Source organism: Dama dama, chromosome 14 (genome assembly GCF_033118175.1).
Source record: "Dama dama isolate Ldn47 chromosome 14, ASM3311817v1, whole genome shotgun sequence".
Classification (NCBI taxonomy): domain Eukaryota; kingdom Metazoa; phylum Chordata; class Mammalia; order Artiodactyla; family Cervidae; genus Dama; species Dama dama.
Genome location: NC_083694.1, coordinates 50,740,991 through 50,759,711, shown reverse-complemented (window position 1 = coordinate 50,759,711; position 18,721 = coordinate 50,740,991). Strand labels below are relative to the sequence as shown.

The window sequence follows — 18,721 nt, the reverse complement described above, 5'->3', positions numbered from 1 at the left end:
ATTTTTAACCATTTTGCGAGTTTAAAAAATTAACTTATTTTTGATTATTAGGTAAATGTACTTTTTTTCCTTGAGATTTTGGCCATGTGTATTTCTTTGTGAATTACTAGTTGCACATTTAAAAAAACTGAAGTGTTCATCTTTTCTATAAAATTGAGCATTTTATTTATTTATTTATTTTCCATTTATTTTTATTCGTTGGAGGCTAATTACTTTACAATATTGTAGTGGTTTTTGCCATACATTGACATGAGTCAGCCATGGATTTACATGTGTTCCCCATCCCTCTGGGTCTTCCCAGTGCACCAGCCCTGAGCACCCACCCGTCTCATGCATCTAACCTGGGCTGGTGATCTGTTTCATCTTTGATAGTATACTTGTTTCAATGCTGTTCTCTCCGAACATCCCACCCTCGCCTTCTCCCACAGAGTCTAAAAGTCTGTTCTGTACATCTGTATCTCTTTTTCTGTTTTGCATATAGGGTTATCGTTACCATCTTTTAAAACTCCATATATATGCGTTAGTATGCTAAAATTGAGCATTTTAGTTTAAGTATGACTTAGTAGATTCCTTAGTCTCCTTTGTAACAAAATGAGCTCTATAAAAACCTTACTCAAGTGGAACACCTTGCTCTTTGCAAGGGTCATTATTGACCTGTCAGCCAGGAAATTCCAGCACAGTCTTATTGTTATCCTCCAGGTGGTAAGTAGACTCTTGTTACTTCTTTCCAGCTGCCTTTAACTGTGTGGGATTTTCCAGCACCATCTCTGCAGTGTTTGTAGCTGTGTCATTATGTGTGTGGGAGTGTGTGGGAACTCTGCTGGCTCCTATGATAAATCAAAACAAGACTTTTCATCCCTAAGTTATTAAAAAGTAACCAGTATGGACTGACACTCTTAAAAGACCAACTAAATATTCCCATTTTTGTTATTTTATCATACTGGCAAACTTGGCAAAAGTTCTCTCATAAGCATTTTAAAGTAAAGCACCTTAAATTACTTTGGTGTGTAAAGTTTAAGTTTTGTATTGTGATTCTGTCTCTTCTACACATACCATGTGGGCCTGCACTTTCTCTTTGTTTTCAAGGGTGAAGAGTGTGTGTGTGCCTGCTTGTCTGTATGCGAGCTGAGAGTGAGTGTGATAGTGAGTTTGAAAAGGAGTCAAATGTGACCTGTATAGCCTCTTTTTAGGTGGTGCAGAGAGGTGTTATAGTAAACAACCAGCTGCTGAATAAACTCACTGTGGGTACTTACAGGATAGTGAAAATACTCTCTTTGACACTTTGTGGGGAGTAAATAAAGTAACTGCAAAGCACTTTCTAGCATGATCCCTGTCACATAATAGGTGCTCATTAAATGATGACAGTTATACATTTGTATATGATAATATCATTTCATTAATTTCATAGTTATTTGTTGAGAGCCTACTCTGCCAGGCACTGGGCAAGGTCTTAGAGGTACTACAGTGAATCAAATGTCTTCTCATGGAGCTAATACTCTGGTGTGGGGCAACAGTTACTAAGTAGGAAAATAAGAGCATAAGTACCATCAAGAAAAATCAGGAGATGACTAGATAACTGGGGGTGCTGATGGGAAGAGAAGGCTTCATAGTTTTAGCTGGGATGGTCAAGGAAGGCACTGATAAATAGAGGTCAAGCAGAGCTGGGATTAAGGTCATCTTTAGTACTCACTGAGTGAGTGACTTTGGGAAAGTTATATAATCTTTGATCCTTAATTGCCACATGTGGCAAAAAGGGGTAATAATGAAACTGATGCATAAGGTTAAATGAGATAGTGTGGAAAGCCTGCAGCATTATGCCAGACGTCTAACCCCTAGCAGGAAGAAAGTGTTGTTCATGGCCAGTATGTTGGGCGCCTCCCTGGCAGTCCTGGACTGGGAGACACAGGCATGCCCAGAGGAGCCAAGGGTGGGGGCTTTGTTCCTGAAGGAAAGAAACCTGCAGTAAACAAACAGTGTTTAACGTGAAAAGAAGACTTGAGTGGTGATGGTCTTGACTGTAGGAAAGAAATGGAAGCATCAAGATTCTCTCCTTTCTTGCAAGGGAAAAAGTAGAAGACTCATTTCTTTTGCTTTGTTTCCGACAGACTGTCACCAATTGATTCTATTTCAGTACCTAATCAAGTGTTTTACAGTCTAAATTTGGGAAAGTAGAACATAGATGTATGTATATATGTGTGTATCTACAAAGTAAGAAACAGCTGCTCAATAGACTCTTTTTAAATGAAGGAATGAGAGCCAGAGGCCTCTAGGAGGAGGAGTTGATGGAGAGTGGATGGTCAGGGAGGGCTTCTGTCTTGCAAGTGTGGAGTTGATCTGTCTCCTCAAAGACAGGTCGGGATTTTGGTCTTGTTTCAGAAGGAGGCTGATATTTCCCAGAATACAGATTCTCTGGGTAGAGAAGTGTTTAAAGTCAACAGAGTCTGCAGAAGAAGCATCACACCGTCACCCACATGGAGGTTCACACTGCATGCTTCCTTACTGAAGTTTCTGTCAGCACTGTAGCAGAGGCACCTGCTGAGCTGTGGACCCCAGCAGGACTGGACCGCCACTCTCAAATGGCTGAACAGCCCAGGATGCTCAGGGCATTCGGGTACTGGGGATCACTGCTGCAGGCTCACACATCCCTGTTATATGGGAAGGAGAGCTATCGTTAGGCTTTGTGTCCATGTTTGTGAAGGATTTGGAGACCATCAAGCACACTTATTATATAGCACATAAAGTTTAGGAGAAGAAAATTACACCCAAATAGAAAAAATAACTAATGAGGATTGTGTCATTTTGGACCTCAGTTTTCATTTTTATTTTCCTTTTTTATGCTGCTTATTCTGTTGATGTGAAATCCTTTATGGAGTACTTCCATATAATGAACAGGAATTGTCTTAGAAGTTGAAAATGAAAACATTTAAAAGATACCCTATTTTAACAGCTGTCCTTTTCCCCCATCGAAGGTCTACTACCCAAATTTGGGATGGATGTGCATTGATGCCACCGATCCAGAGAAGGGGAACTGGCTGCGCTATGTGAATTGGGCTTGCTCAGGAGAAGAGCAAAATTTATTTCCACTGGAAATCAACAGGGCCATTTACTATAAAACTTTAAAGGTAAGAGTGTTAGAATTAGTCTGCTGTTAGATATTCTACATGCATTTCTGCAAATGCTGTCATTAGTCATGGCTATCAGTAACAACTTTGCAGACCTTGAAAGGGTTATATTTGAACGGGATTCACCACCCTGAAAGGTCTGTGTTTTAATTATACAGTTGCCACTGCTTATGTGAGGAAGGGCACTAAAGCATGAAGATTGTGTTAAGTAATTACATACGGCATCTTTATTGATACTGATGAGTTAAGCATGTGGCAGATACTTCTCTTAAGACACAAATGCACTGGGAACTGTCTGACGGGCCAGTTTATCTAACTGTACAAAACTCTCAACAGCTCTGGTAGTTCTCTGTTAACAGAAAACACATTCTTAGTCTTCAGTCTAGTGTAGCTTTAGATTAGCTTTTCTTTTGCCTAACTCTTTTTAATGTAAGTGTGTTTATTTATTATTTTTGGCTGTGCTGGGTCTTTGTTGCTGCTCAAGCTTGTCTTTCGTCACAGTGAGCAGGGGATGCTCTCCAGTTGCAGTGCAGGCTTTTCATCGTGTGGCTTCTCCTGCTGCAGAGGATAAGCTCTAGCACATGCAGTCTTCTGTGGTTGCAGCGCTAGGGCTCAGTAGTTGTGGCACCCGGGTTCTGGAGCACAGGCTTCATGGTTGTGGCATGCGGGCTTAGTTGCTCCATGGCATGTGGAATCTTCCCGGATGAGGGACTGAACCCGTGTCTCCTGCCTAGACAAGCAGATTCTTTACCACTGAGCCACCAGGGAAGCCCCATCTTTTCCCTGAATTTTATTCAGAATGAAAATTAAACAGAACATGTTTCTTACTTCTGCTAAAGTTATACTTGGACACGTTAATAGTGGAGATAAGAGGAAAATCATTTTTTAGAGTTTGTGGTGCGGTCAGAGGTCACTGAGTACATTCTGGGAAGTTAGAATTTGGAAGGGTTGTTATCTCTGCAACAAGCAAGCCCACATCTGTCTCCCTCATTTCCATGTTCTCCTGGAAGGCAAATCTGCACTCATCATACACGGAAATGTTCCCAAAGGCTGAGTCTTGAAGCTGTAAAGAGAGAGGATTGTTGCTCTTTGCTTTCTGGATTAGATATGTTTGCTAAAATTGCTGCAAGGCAGGTTTTTCTTTATTCATTTACTTCCATTAAAAATGACATAGATTGCAGGCTAGTCTTTGAAAAAACTTAAATCTCCGTGGAGCTGAAAACTCTTTGATGGGCAGGCATTTAAGATGATGGTCATCTTTGCAGCATGCTGAGTTTTGACTGTGTCTAGCACTAGAACTTGGCAAGTTATCTTTAGAGCTGTTTAGTTTTCCTTTGCTTTCCTTTGTATTTTTCCCTGTCGCCTTTAGCCAGTTGGTTTGTCCTTTTTCTCATCTAAACCCACATTCTTGCTTCTAGTTCCTTCAGGAAATATTTCTTTGTAGTACTTTCTTATTTAAAATTTCTATAACCTTCTTTCCCATTTTCTTTCTGCTGGATGATTTTCTGCCATGATTTCCTAGTAGGCATTACTGTACAGTTTTGTTACACTGGAGTCTGAAATGGGATTCACAATTTGATTCAAGAATTCATTCTGTTTCTCAAATTTATTTAAAGTGGAAGTTACATCTGATTACATCAGTGAGGAGAATCCTGGTGGAGAGGAAATACCGAAGGGTGCATATGAGACAGTCAAGGGAGTGGAAATGAGGTTCCAGGGCAGAGGAAGCCCAAGGAGATGCTGGGACACTTGGCAATGCATTCATCAGACTTGAAGTTGAGATGTGTTCATCTCTGATGGCAAAGCCAAGAACCATTGAGAAGCAAGAGAGAATAGTGTTTGGGAGTGAACTCTGGAGCCAGACTCCTGGATTAAATCCTCACTTGCTCTGAGACCCAAGGCAAGTCACTGTGATTTTACCGGATGTGCAACCTTAGGCAAGTCACTTTCTGTGCCTCAGTTTCTTTGTTTGTAAGATACAGATAATTATATATTGACCTCAGAGGGTTATCAAGAGGACTGCATAGGTGATTGTGGGTAGAGTACTAGCACGTGATAAGTACTAAATAAATGGTAGCTGTTATTTTTGGCAAGGCACAATAGTGTCATTAGTAGGAGTAGGGACTCTGGAGCAGACTGCCTTGTGAGCAGATTTTGCCTTCGAGAGAAGCACAGGGAAGAAGACAGGGAAGCATGAGAAGTTACACCTTCTGTCTTAATTTTCTCATCTGTAAAAATGGATGTAATAGTAAAATTAATAATGTTGTTGTTGTTTAGTTACTAAGTCATGTCCGACTCTTTTTCGACCCTATGGACTGTTGCTCACCAGGCTCCTCTGTCCATGAGAATTTCCAGACAGGAGTACTGGAGTGGGTTTCAATTTCCTTCTCCTGGGAATCTTCCTGATCCAGGGATCGAACCCAGGTATTCTGCATTGCAGGCGGATTCTTTATCATCTGAGCTATCGGGGAAGCTGAGCATTAATAATACAGTCATGAAAATTAAACAAGCCAGCATGTGCAAGATTCTGTGAAGAGTTCCTTGTCTAACCTAAGTACTCAAAAGTGTTACTAAATAGCTGTACTATCATTTTTACCTTTCTTTGTTGGAAGTAATGTAGCTCTGATCTTTGTAGACCTCCTCCAATCCTGACCTTTGATTTTGCTCAAGTACACATCAGGTGTTTTAGATTCTTTTACTAGTGATTATATTCTGCAAGGTTAAGCTTTCTATGGGTTAGGTTTTGTAAATAACTAACATGTGATGGTATTCTTCTGGGCTCTGTATCACCTTCTCAGCTATCAACTGGATAGTTGAGAAATCTCAACACTGGTTTTGTTTGTAATATGATTAAAAACTGTTTTAAATTCCTGAGGATTAATTGTTAGCCTGCTCTCCATTCATTCACTATTCATCAGTTCTTCATTGTTGTTGTTCAGTCTCTTAAGTTGTGTCCTGACTCTGCATCCCATGGCCTGTGGCATGCCAGGCTTCCCCATCCTTTACTATCTCCCAGAGTTTGCTCAGACTCATGTCCATTGAATCAGTGATGCCATCCAGCCATCTCCTCCTGTCCCCTCCTTCTCTTCCTGCCCTCCGTCTTTTCCAGCATCAGGGTCTTTTCCAGTGAGTCGGCTTTTCTCATCAGGTGGCCAAAGTATTGAAACTTCAACTTTAGCATCAGTCCTTCTAATGCATATTCAGAGTTGATTTCCTTTAGGATTGACTGGTTTGATCTCCTTGCTGTCCAAGGGACTCTCAAGAGTCTTCTCTAACACCACAGTTTGAAAGCATCAGTTCTTTGTTGCTCAGCCTTCTTTATGGTCCAACTCTGACATCTGTACATGACTGCTGGAAAAACCATAGCCTTGGCTATATGGACCTTTGCTAGAAAAGTGGTGTCTCTGCTTCTTAATATGCTGTCTAGGTTTGTCATAGCTTTTCTTCTAAGGAGCAAGAGTTTTAATTTCATGGCTGTAGTCATCGTCCGCAGTGACCTTGGAGCCCAAGAAAATAAAATTTGTCACTGCTTCCACTTTTTCCCCTTCTATTTGCCATGACTTGATGAAATCCAGTGCCATGATCTTCGTTTTTTGCATGTTGGGTTCCAAGCAACTTTTTCACTCTCCTCTTTCACCCTCATCAAGAGGCTTTAGTTCCATCTTCACTTTCTGTCATTAGGGTGGTATCATCTGCATATCTGAGGTTATTGATATCTGTCGGCAGTCTTGATTACAGCTTATGAGTCATCCAGCCCAGCATTTTGCATGATGTACTCTGCATAGAAATGAAATAAACAAAGTGATAATATATAGCCTTGTTGTAGTCCTTTCCCAATTTGGAACCAGTCCATTGTTCCATGTCTGGTTCTAACTGTTGCTTCCTGACCCACATACAGATTTCTCAGGAAACAGGTAAGGTGGTCTGGTACTGCCATTTCTTTTAGAGTTTTCTACAGTTTATTGTGATCCACACAGTCAGAGGCTTTAACATAGTTAGTGGAGCAGTAGACGGTTCTCTTGAATCCCCTTGCTTTCTCCATGCTCCATCAAATGTTGGAATTTGATCTCTGGTTCTTCTGCCTCTTTGAAACCCAACTTGTACATCTGGAAGTTCTTGGTTCACGTACTGCTAAAGCCTAGCTTGAAGGATTTTGAGCATTACCTTGCTGGCATGTGAAATGAGTGCAATTGAACAGTAGTTGGGACATTCTTTGGCATTGCCCTTCTTTGTGGCCATTACTGAATTTTCAAAATTTGCTGGCATATTGAGTGTATCTCTTCAACAGCATCATCTTTCAGGATTGAAATAGTTCAGCTGGAATTGAATCATCTCCACTAGCTTTGTTCATGGTAAAGCTTCATAAGGCCCACTTGACTTCAGACTCCAGGAAGTGACTGCATCATCACAGTTATCCAGGTCATGAAGACCTTTTTTGTACAGTTCTGTGTATTCTTCCCACCTCCTCTTAATCTATTCTGCTTCTGTTAGGTCCGTGCCGTTTCTGTCCTTTATTGTGCCCTTCCTTGCATGAAAGTTCCCTTGGTATCTCCAGTTTTCTTCGAAAGATCTGTAGTCTTTCCTATTCTATTGTTTTCCTCTATGTCTGCATTAATTTTGCAAATGCTGAGTGTCTGCTACATAGCAGGTATTCTTCTGTAGTAATGAACTGAACTGACATGGTCTCTGGTCCCATGGAGCTTCCAGTTCATGGAGGAGGTGGCAGATAATAAACAGGTGAACAAGTAAACAAGGTAACTTCTGAGAACAGTAAGTGCACTGAAGATAATATAATGTGATGGAGTGACCAGATGGTCAGGGAGCTGCTTTAGCTCTGGTAGGTCACGAAAGACCAAATGTGGACACACTTCCTCCCTCCTGGTGCTGCCATGAGATGGAGCCAGCCATGAGAAGATTTCTACAGGAAGAACATTTCAGGAAGAGGGGTCCTGGTAGAAGCAGAGGTATTGAAGTGGGAGTAAGCTAAATGGGGGGCCAGCGGCTGTTTGGTTTTTCTTTCTTTCTTCTTTTTTATAAGAGGAATAAAAGGTAGTTTGGCTGGAGTGAGGAGAGGAATGGTGGATGGATGAGGCTAGTGAGATAGGTCAGGATCAGATTAGGGGTGGGGCTTCTGGCTTGTATGGAAACTAGTTTTAGTCTTCAGTTCTGTTTACCCATTTGAGAGTTGAGTCTGTCTGACTGTTGACTTTTTAGAAGATCATGCTGCAGGATAAGATTGTAGGTGGGTAAGCATTTGTGTGTTCTCATAATTCTGGAGTATTTCTTTTAATTTGTCCTAGTGTCAGGAATATTGGTGGAAATTATTGCCTGTAGCTAATTGCCTGGTTATATTTACTAATATTTAGAGAAGAGAGAGTGCTTAATTCTCCCATCCAAGTACTAACCAGGCCCGACCCTGCTTAGTTTCCGAGATCAGACGAGATCAGGCATGTTCAGGGTGGTATAGCCATAGACGAGAGTGCTTAATTCTGTAAGCACTCTTATAGAACCTGTCAGAACCCAAAGGACAAGTTTAAAGTCTTTTTGTTGTTGTTTTTTGTTAAATATCAAAATATATTTTTTAAAAAGTTTGTTTGGACTTTTGACTTTATGTTTTAAAATGTGGGTTTATATTTCCCATGTCTAGGGACATAAATTTTCTTACAAAACCTTAAATGTGCTTAGTAGTGCAGAAGAAATAAACAGTACAGTAGAAACTCAAGCAGTCGTTGATTTTAAAAGGTGTATTATTTTCCCCTTCATAAATGCCTGTTGTTTGTGTAGCTGTCTTAACTAAATTGGGAAGCATATAGCTCAATAAAATAATGATTGTCTCAGTTGCTACAATTTTGAAGGGTGTTCAATAGCTAACAAATCAGGTTGCTCCTAATTTAGCTGCTCACCAGCTCATTAAGCATTTAGAAATTTTGTATTAGTGGTAAAGACAGATATTGGGATGTTTTGTGTTTTTAGCATCTACACAAGAGTACCCTCCTAAGTAGAGTTTGTTCTGATATTTATCAATTTCTTCCTGTTGCTAGTACAGTTAGTACTTTGCAGAAGGTTGAAGTGGAATAAATGTGAACACTTGGGCTGAGTCGAGGATGAATCTTAAAGATGTCTGGTGGGTTTTTCTAGCCAGTGTTCTGGTTAGGCTGTTTTGTTTAGGATTAAATGGGTGATAGATTTTTCCTCACTCCTTTTCATGTTCTTTTTTACTTTGGTTTTATTTAACACTACATATTTCTGCAAACTCTAATCACTTCAAGTGATTATATATATATCACTTTACCATTTCATAAATATGTGACTTGTAATTAAAACATAGAGAAGCATACTATACACTTGGAACTAGAATTAGTTGACTTACAGAAGCTCATTCCTTCGACAGAAACAGGTTATCTCATAAGGGTGCCAAAAGGCATTGGTAATGGATATTTTAATGCATTAAAGTTTTATATGTTTTATATAATTTTATACATGTTTTATTTTTTTGGTTTAGGTATAACTGATTCAAGAAAGGAAAACACATTGGTTTAAAGACAAAAACAAGTTTTAGTCATCCTTGGGGAAACAAAGGAAACAGTGGCTTGTTCTTTTATCTTAAAGAATTTAGAATATTTTAAAATTTGGATAACATAATCACTGAGTTCTGCAAAGAATGAAACAAAATATTTACTTTCAAAGGCTTTATCTAGAATAGAAGGTATGTTGAAGAACTATGTTGTTTCTAAGCTGACATCATAGATGGAATTCTCATCGTAGGCAGGAATTTTCCTGCCTCTAAAACGAGGGTATCCAATCCTCTTTCGTAAGTATAGTGCAGTGATCAAAATCAGGAAGCTTACACTAGCACAGTATTTTATTAGCTCATTTGTACACTCCAGTATTCCTGGGGCTTTCCTGATGGCTCAGATAGTAAAGAATCTGCCTACCATGTGGGAGATCAGGGTTCGATCCCTGGATGGGGAAGATCCTCTGGAGAAGGGAATGGCTATCCACTTTCAGTATCTGTGCCTGGAGGGCTACAGTCCATGGTGTCCCAAAGAGTTGGACACAACTGAGAAAATAACACACTTTCATACTTTATTCAAATTTTGTTAATTGTTCCAATCATGTCTTTTTAGGCAAAGAAAACTCCGTGGCATTCAGTTGTAATGTTTCATTAGTCTCCTTAGTTTGGACAGCACCTTAGTCTTTGTCTTTTATAACCTTTCAGTTTTGAGAGAGCTGATCAGTAATTTTGTAGAAATGTTCCCACAGTTTGGCCTTCTGTTAAGCTTCACTATGATTAATTCACATTTATGTATTTGGGGCAGAAATCTCCAGAGGTGATGCTGTGTTCTTTTCTGTGCATTGTATCAAGAGGCATATGATGTTGACAACTTATACTGTTTTTCACTTGGTCATTAATGGTTTATGGGAAGATATTTTGAGACCATGCAAATACTATATTATTCCTCAAACTTTCATCTACTAATTTTAGCATCTATTGATGATTCTTGCCTGCATCAGTTATTACTGTCATGAATGTCTAGTTGTGATTTTCTAATTCCATTATTTCTTTTTCATTGATTAGTTGGGATCTATTGAAGGAAAAGCTTTCCTTATTTACTTGACTGTTCATTCATTCATGTCAGTTTGGACTCATGGATTTTTATTTTATTTACGGGGTTATTGGTGGAGTATTACTTGTTTTCATACTCTTGGAACTTTTTGACAGATGAGTCATTGTGAGAGAAACCAATAAGCCATTTGCTTCAGTTTTATTTAGGAGTGTGATCTTTCCACTCAGTATTATCTTTTCTTCAAGATCTTGTTCTCTAGGTATAATCCGCATGATGGTGTATACATGGCTTTAAGAATTAAAGTTTTAGGAGTTGACACGTGAGGTATTTATAGGCATTTCCTTCTAAATTTCAAAGTTGTCTTGTAGACTCGAAGTGTAGTACAGAGGGTAAGGCAGCGAATCCTCCAAGGACCGGAGCAGGTTGGCAGCAGCACAGAGATAACACGCTGCCAGGGCGCTCACGTCCTCCGCACCGCCTCTTTTAGCATCTCCGTGATATAATTAGCGGTGCGTTTTTAAGTGTGCAGCGGCATGTGGTTCTTATACTTAACTTGTTCTTGGACTCTTGAAACCTGCGCTGATAATTAGTTTTCAGCATGTCTCTTTCCAGACTACCCGGTTCTTTTAAACTACGCTTTACATTTTCTCATCAGCTTAGATTTCAAGGGCAATATGGTTCCGTGGTTTTGTTTTTTTGTTTTTTTGTTTTTTTCTTTCTGCGTGGGTAGTCTTGAGGCTTCTAATAGTAAGATTCTGAAGCATAAAGCAGTTTTAAGTTTAAACCGGTCCTATCAGATCCCGACCTCCACCGGACGGACTTCGGGGGAGGAGGCGGCCAGGAAGTGAGGTCCTCCCTCCAGCAGAGGGTCCCTTCCCTTGCCGCCCGGCTCGCTGCCGCCGAAGCGGAGGAGCCCTTCCTGCCGGGTTGGCCTTCGGCGCGCCGCCCGGTCGAGAGCACCGCCCGCCTGCCCCGCCCCGCCCCGCCCCGTCAACAAACGCCGCTCTGATTGGCCCGTCGCCTGTCTCTTCTCTCCCCGCAGCCAATCGCGCCGGGCGAGGAGCTCCTGGTCTGGTACAATGGGGAAGACAACCCCGAGATAGCAGCTGCGATTGAGGAAGAGCGAGCCAGCGCCCGGAGCAAGCGGAGCTCCCCGAAAAGCAGGAAAGGTAGGCGCCCGCCGCCGTCCCGGCTCCCCGCCGTTGCCCGGCGCGTTCCGAATCCGGGCTCGGGTGGCGCCCGCGGCTCTCCGTGACCTTTTCCGGACCTGGTGCCGGCCCCCCCCCGCCCCCCGCCGGCGCTGCTGAATCACGGCGCCGGACGCCGCGCTCGGACTCTTAGCTAACTTGGGGCCGAGGAGCCGGCGCGGAAAAGTGAGCGGACGCGCGCCGAAAGGGAGCCGGGGCCGGTTGTCATTTCCCTCTCCCACAACCTGGGTCGCGGGACTTGGGGGTGGGAGCGGCGACCGGTCCCTCCAAGCCGTGCACGCCCGATACATTCTTAGCTTTTTGTGCTATTCGCCTGCGACGCGTCACAAAATGTGTTCTGAGAGTGACATTTCCAGGTCCGCAGATTCGGCGGCCTCGTGTCCATCCTCCCGGACTATGCAGGAGGGCCGGACGCGCTGCGGCCGATGCGCTGGCCTCCCGGGGCAGGGAGAATACGCTGCTCTTGCCACCCCGGCCCCCTACTCCTCCACGGGCCGCGCACTGCCGTCCCGGCCACCCCACTCCAACCCGGCTGGGCAAGGCACTGCCACTCCGACCCCTAGTCCTCCCGGGCCGGGCCCTAGTCCACTCCACGCCGCGCAAGACCGCGCTGCGCACGACTGCAGCGCTCGTAAAGATTCTGGCAGATCGTGTTGAAATTAGGCCATTAACAAAATGGAAGTTGAACAGTGTGCTGTTTGGTTACTTTTGACTCAACTCCAGTAGTCTTGTTTTGTTTTAAAACAAAAGGTAAAGTGTAGTCATACTTACATAGAAGGCGGGGGATAATCTCTGGGAGGGAAATAGTTTGGTTGGCTATATCGTATTTCCAGCTGGCATTCTACACTTTCTTTTTTCCTTTTAATGGAGAATTTTAGTATTAATTCGTGAGTCTTTCATAGAGCCCAGTTGAATGTATGCCAAGGCACGGTATGGTAGTTTGTCAGTAATAGGAAATTTTTTTTTTTTTTTTTTTTTGGTGGTGGTTTTTGTTTTTTTAGCTCGCTTTACATCTTAAGTAAATTTTTGTAGCCATCTGAACTTGAGTCCGGTCCTTTGCTTAGAACACTGCAGAGTGAATTGTGGAAGTCATACTGTAAATGAACTCATAGTGTAAACTTGATTTTGGAAAAGTATAAAAATAATATTTAAAAATGTAGGCAAGAAATCCCTTCTGATTGTTCCATTACATATACTTTGTATTTCACAGTTTAGTCAATAATCCGTCCAGGGAAGTTTGTTGGGCCTTTTACTGAATACATGTTCTCTGTTTAACCCTGTCTCTTCATAGTTTTTGATCATTAAGTGCTTTGATCATGAATCAGATGATCATGGTCTAGAAAATTTGCCAGGTGTTTTTATTGTTGTCTACTGTTTTACGTGAGTGCTGAGATTTTTGTTGATATTAGGCCTAGTGCATAATTGTTTGCAAACTCTTTATTTAATTCAGATTGTTCCTTTATTTAGTGTTCATTTTGTGTATAATTAATGTCACCAGACTTTCCAGGTAAGTTGTGATTTACAGGGGCTGGAGTTTGGAAGGCAGGAGATCTTTACTCTGTTACTAAGCATAATTAACTCATTTAAATACGGTCATAGGTTAATAACAACTTCATCCTCATGCTTTTCTCTGTTTAGCATACTTTGGTGTGCAAGTTTAGAACATTTTATTACCTTTTTCTTTTCTTTTTTATTCCTTAATTTTTAAAATTTGAATGTGGAGGAAAAAACTGAAAGTAAGCTTTTGTTAGTGGTACATGAACTTACACATCTTCATTTTTATACCTGCCCATATTGCTGGGTTCTTGTATTGAGTTCAGTAGTTCATATTTCTTATTACCCTATTATTTATAATTACTCCAAGCTGTGTATAACCCAGTGAATCTTAAGTTTTAGTGAAAATAAGTACATGAACCTCACTCTCGGAACTTAACTGTTTTGAACAGCTTACCGGTAAGGAGTCCTGTTTGCTGTTTATGATCTAAAGTTTAAATAGTCAAAACATTTTTGTTAGTCTCTGTAAAGCTAATTTATGGCTTACAAAGACCTGAAATAGAGAAGCTTTTTACATTAACTTAGTTCTTTTTAGGTCTTATATGTGACCTCAGACATTTAAATACCTTTTCAGGCAGTGATGTCAGAGAATAAATCAACATAAATTTCATTCAGTAGCTATATTAACTTAGTATTTCTGAAAGCCAGATGTTGAAGACAGGCATCTGACAGGTAGATGGACCATGGACCTAACTTCATTTAGGTCAGGAGGCAGGCAAAGAGAAACAAAGGGCTGAATTCTTTGTAGTTATGAGCCTCTGCTCCTTTGCATGACAGCTGCTATGCCTACAGCTGTGCATTGCATGTGGTGCCTTTCAGAATTCATCAGATCGCTGGTGGATCATGAGGCGTGTTCTGGGCAGTAAAAAGCCCCGATTCCTTTACATACAAAGCAGCCCCTTCTCTTCTCTCTGTGTCTCAGTCTTTCATTGAACTAATGTTTGTAAAGCCGCTACCATGTGTCAGGCACTCTGCTAGGTCATACAGGGCATTCGGTGAGCAAAAAAGCAGCAGTAACTTTTCTCCTGGCACCTGTGGAGACAGGTGAGTAGACAAACGTTTAATCAGTAAGTTTCTGATCAGTGCCTAGATGGTTGGCATGGAACAGGCCCTCAATAAATATTTGTTGATGGGCAGACAAAGACTCACACAAACCGGTAATGAAGGAAGGGAACATAGTGCTATGAGAACACAGTTCATATTGTCTCTGACCAGGGAGCATGCAGTTTTGCCAGTGGCCAGAGACGTACATATGTTAGGCACTTTGAACTGGAATTATGAATTCTCTTCTTTGTACGTAAACCTAACTTACATGTCTGAGTAGCCCCTGTAATGAGATTGAACATGAGAAGTTCCTTGAACAGATTGAAACTTTTCAGGTGGAGAGGAAGGGAGGGTTTTCAGTGTTGGGTGTTTCAGGTTATTCTTACTTGCTCCATGGGAAGACTGTGATCTGTGAAGTAACACTGGCCAAATTTAGAAGTCTTTATCATGTTGATTTCTGTTCCTTGTTAGCTATGGTGAAAAATGAGGGATTGAATGTGCTTGCTAGCAGTAAATGATGTTGGCAAATGTTCTTTTTAAAATACAAAATGTAACAGCAGAATGTCCCGGCTGCATCAGAGCCTTACCCATAGTTCTTTTTACTCTAAAGAAACAGCAGCGTCTTAATGCCCATGGGCTTAGTGAAAGGAATGAAGAGCACGGAACTCGGGTTTTTTTACCAGGTGTGTGACTGGGCAAACGATGTCTGAGGGTACAGTTTCCATAGATTTAAAAGTAGGTGTCATAACATGAAATGGCCCTTGTGCTACATAACCTCACTGGGTTGCTGTCAGGAGCTGGAGAGATAATAGAAAAGAATAGCTCTGTGCAGCCTGTGGGTCTATGAAACTAGCAAGTGCCACTGACAGAATGTGGCTGACAGCTACTTATGTGGTTCTTGAGGAACTACCGAATTGTGAGTCATTTAATCTGTAAGTGTTTATGGAGCACCTGTGAAAGCTCAAAGGAAGCTGGGGGTCCTCGGTCTCCCCTCCTATGGCAGGGCCGGACTATAGGCCTCTTCATTTTTATTTTAGGCCTCGTTCTAACCTGTTGACTTTTCAGTTCATAGCAAATTAGGAGGAGGAAATTAGAGTTATTTATAGCATCAAGTAGTTTTATTGCTGATAGCTACACAGTTAAGAAGACAAGAGTTTATAACAAAAACATGAATGAACTATAAAGAGCACAGTTCCATGAGATCACTTAACAGGGTCACATAATCTTTTCTAAAACTGTAAGTAGTCCCTGAGATCCTGAGATCAGCTAATTTTTAGTGTTTATTTAAAAGACTTATAGTCACCACAGGACAGTTCAATTATAACCAACTTGAAAATGTTTCATCTCTTTCCATAATTTAAATTGTTCACATAAAAATCCTGGAGGTATTCCTTGTGCGCCTTCCCCGCCCCGGCGCGCACACGCGCGCACACACACACACACACACACACACACACACCTTGTTATTTAACAAGTATTGATAGTTTCTGTGTCAAACACTTCTGGGTGCCAGAACTGTAGCAGAGAACTAAAACAACCCACGTTCCTGCTTTCAGCAAATTTACACTCTAGGAAGTGCAGGGACAACCAGCCAACAGATGAACAAGAACAACCTTGTTAATAAAGTGTATGTGTCAGGGTTGTTAGGTATGTCACTAGGGATGGTTGGCCAGGGCTAGCCTGTGAGAGGCTGTGACTTGATTGACATCGAGATGGGCCCTGTCAAGTCTTGGGACTGAGAGCTGCAGGAAGAGGGACCACGCTGGGTCTTCTTTTAGCTATGTGGACGCTTTATTGCTGGGGTGATGTATATAGTACAGGGAGAGCCATCTAGAAACCCACGTGAGTCTTTGTTTGCAGGGGGACATACTGGCCCTTTCGTACCAGCACTGCACATAGTGCTGGATTGTTAGGGGAGATTAGAGAGAGGGGGGTGAAAGTCCAAGGAGGCGCATGTTGCCTGTCTTACGGGAGCTCAGTGCAGGTCAGAACACCAGAACCAGGTGTTCTGGCTGATGTGTGTTCAGGCTCCAGGATAGGGAGGGGATTGCCAGGAGTCCTTTGGGAGAGGAGGTGCTGCTGCCTTCTGGTCAAATAGCTGAGCCCAGTGAGGAGGACTCCTGTGAAGAATACTGAGGGGAAGAGGGAATGAGTTGGGGAAAGAAACTCACAGGGACATGAGAGGTCACACAGCTGGGCTGGACAGCAGGTAGAAACAGAGATGGATCAGGAAGCTCTGATGGAGGCTCTGAGCCGTAGTGGCTGTACGGTGCTGAAGCTGGAGGGGGGAATGAGCTCTAAGAAGTGCTGATGGGTACTGAGCACTCTTGTGGGCGATCCCGTTTAGCCTCTGCTTCTTTTTAAAATAATTTGATTGAATGATTGATTGATTGGCTGTGCTGGGTCTTTGTTGCTGAGCGGACTTTCTCTAGTTGCGGTGAACAGGGGCTACTCTCCTGTTGTGGTGTGCGGGCTTCTATGGTGGTGACGTCGCTTGTGGCGCGCAGGCTGTAGATGCACAGGCTCAGCAGCTGTGGTTCCAGGGCTCTAGAGCACATGGCCTCTCCTTCTGTGTGGTAAGGCTCCAGGTGAGGAAATGGACACCCAGCAAGAGTGGATGACTTGTCCAAGCTCTCTCTGCCAGTGAATGTCAGAGGCAGAACTTGAAGCCAGGTTTTCCATAAAACCTGATTTCCACATGGTTCTGCGCAATACTCTGCTTTTTGTCCAGTTGTACATGTGGAGGTGGAGAAGGGAACAGCAACCCACTCCAGTATTCTCTTGCCTGGAGAATCCCAGGGACAGAGGATCCTAGCGGGCTACAGTCTATGGGGTTGCAAAGAGTCGGGAGCGACTGAGTAACTAAACAGCAGCAACGTGTGGAGGCCAACAGCAGTAGAAGTGATCACATTAGTTCCATTTAAAGTTGAAATTAGAGAATACATTTAGTGAAAGCAGAGAACAGGTGGGCTTCAGTGACATTTGATGTCTTGACCTGCCCTGCCCTAGCAGCCAAACAGCTCTGAGGCTCCTTGGCCAAAGCTGAAGGGCGGTGTCTGAATGACAGAGGCCTGGCCATGGTGCCTGAGGACGATGACAGAGGGCCCTGAGCTTTCTGGGGCCTGGTGGGCAGGTTCTGTGCCTGCTTACAGGGCACTCATCCCTCGGTCTTGTTGGTAAGTAATTGGAGCAGGGCATGGGCCACTTGGAAGTGGCTACGATTCTGTGGAGATAGGGCCCCAACGTTAGATGTTACATGGCTTGTGAGCTTGTCCGCTTGGACTCAAGTGAGCAGCATCCTGGTCGGTCCCCAGGGGAACTCACTGCCTCCAGCTGAGTGATGCCTTTGCTCAGCACTGGGTGACCTGCCTTTGATGTTGCCTGCTGAGTTGATCTTGCTATTTTTGTGGGGGTCTGCTTTTAAAAGCTCAGTGCAGTTTCTGTATTTTTTTCAACAGTAAGATTTAGGGAATTTTCTCTATTTCTGATTCTACTTCTGCTGCTACTGAATTACTCTAAATTTAGGCAAATAAGTTGGTATTTTTGTGTCCTTGATTCTTGCTTTGTATAACTTTGTTCATAGGAAATTCGTGGATTAACTAAAATTTTTCAAAACATTTTGCAGAGTTTCAACTGCATTTTAGTGGATGAATTTGCAAAAATCCTAATATATAGCATAATTGAGTGTTTTAGGAAATATGCTATGCTCTGTGTAAGGTTGTTACTCTGGTTCTTCTGTCCATATGGAAACTGAAGGTGAGACTTGCCTCATACAGGGGGGAAAAAAAGAATTAATTATGATTAAGTTTTCTAAAAGGTGAAAAGACTTGAATGTAGAAAGTTCCAATAGTTGATTTTTAAAAATTCAATTGTAATTTGAAAGTAACAAAAATAAAGAACAATTTGCTATGCTTTGCCTAGACCAGAATACTGGGTTCTTTTTTTACATTACAGATTCATTACTGGTTTTGAAAACTTATTGAGTATTTCCTTAGGCAGTTTTACATTCCTGTTTACAGATGGTCTGTTACACACTACATGAACTTCATAGAATTACAGAGAGAGTATATATAGTTTTATATTTGAAGTTGCCTCTGAAGAACTGAGGAATGGAATAAATACTCCCAAGAATGCCCTCCAGCTGGTTAAAAATTAATAGACATTTCTTGCAGTTAAAGGCTGGGTGGCGAACTGGGAGTTGCAGCGTCATACAGGCTCGCGTGGT

The 18,721-nt window shown here is 42.1% G+C and overlaps 1 protein-coding gene across 8 annotated transcripts in view; it reads left to right on the top strand.

Moving 5' to 3' along the window:
* PRDM2 (PR/SET domain 2) overlaps positions 1-18,721 on the top strand; it is a 132,487-nt gene that overhangs the window by 44,830 nt on the left and 68,936 nt on the right. For 7 of the 8 annotated variants that reach the window (XM_061160713.1, XM_061160710.1, XM_061160707.1 and 4 more), the window contains 2 exons: positions 2,970-3,122; positions 11,733-11,859. In XM_061160713.1, the coding sequence (XP_061016696.1) occupies positions 2,970-3,122; positions 11,733-11,859 (280 nt within the window). The remainder of the gene's footprint in view (positions 1-2,969; positions 3,123-11,732; positions 11,860-18,721) is intronic. The other variant, XM_061160712.1, reaches the window with a different exon arrangement.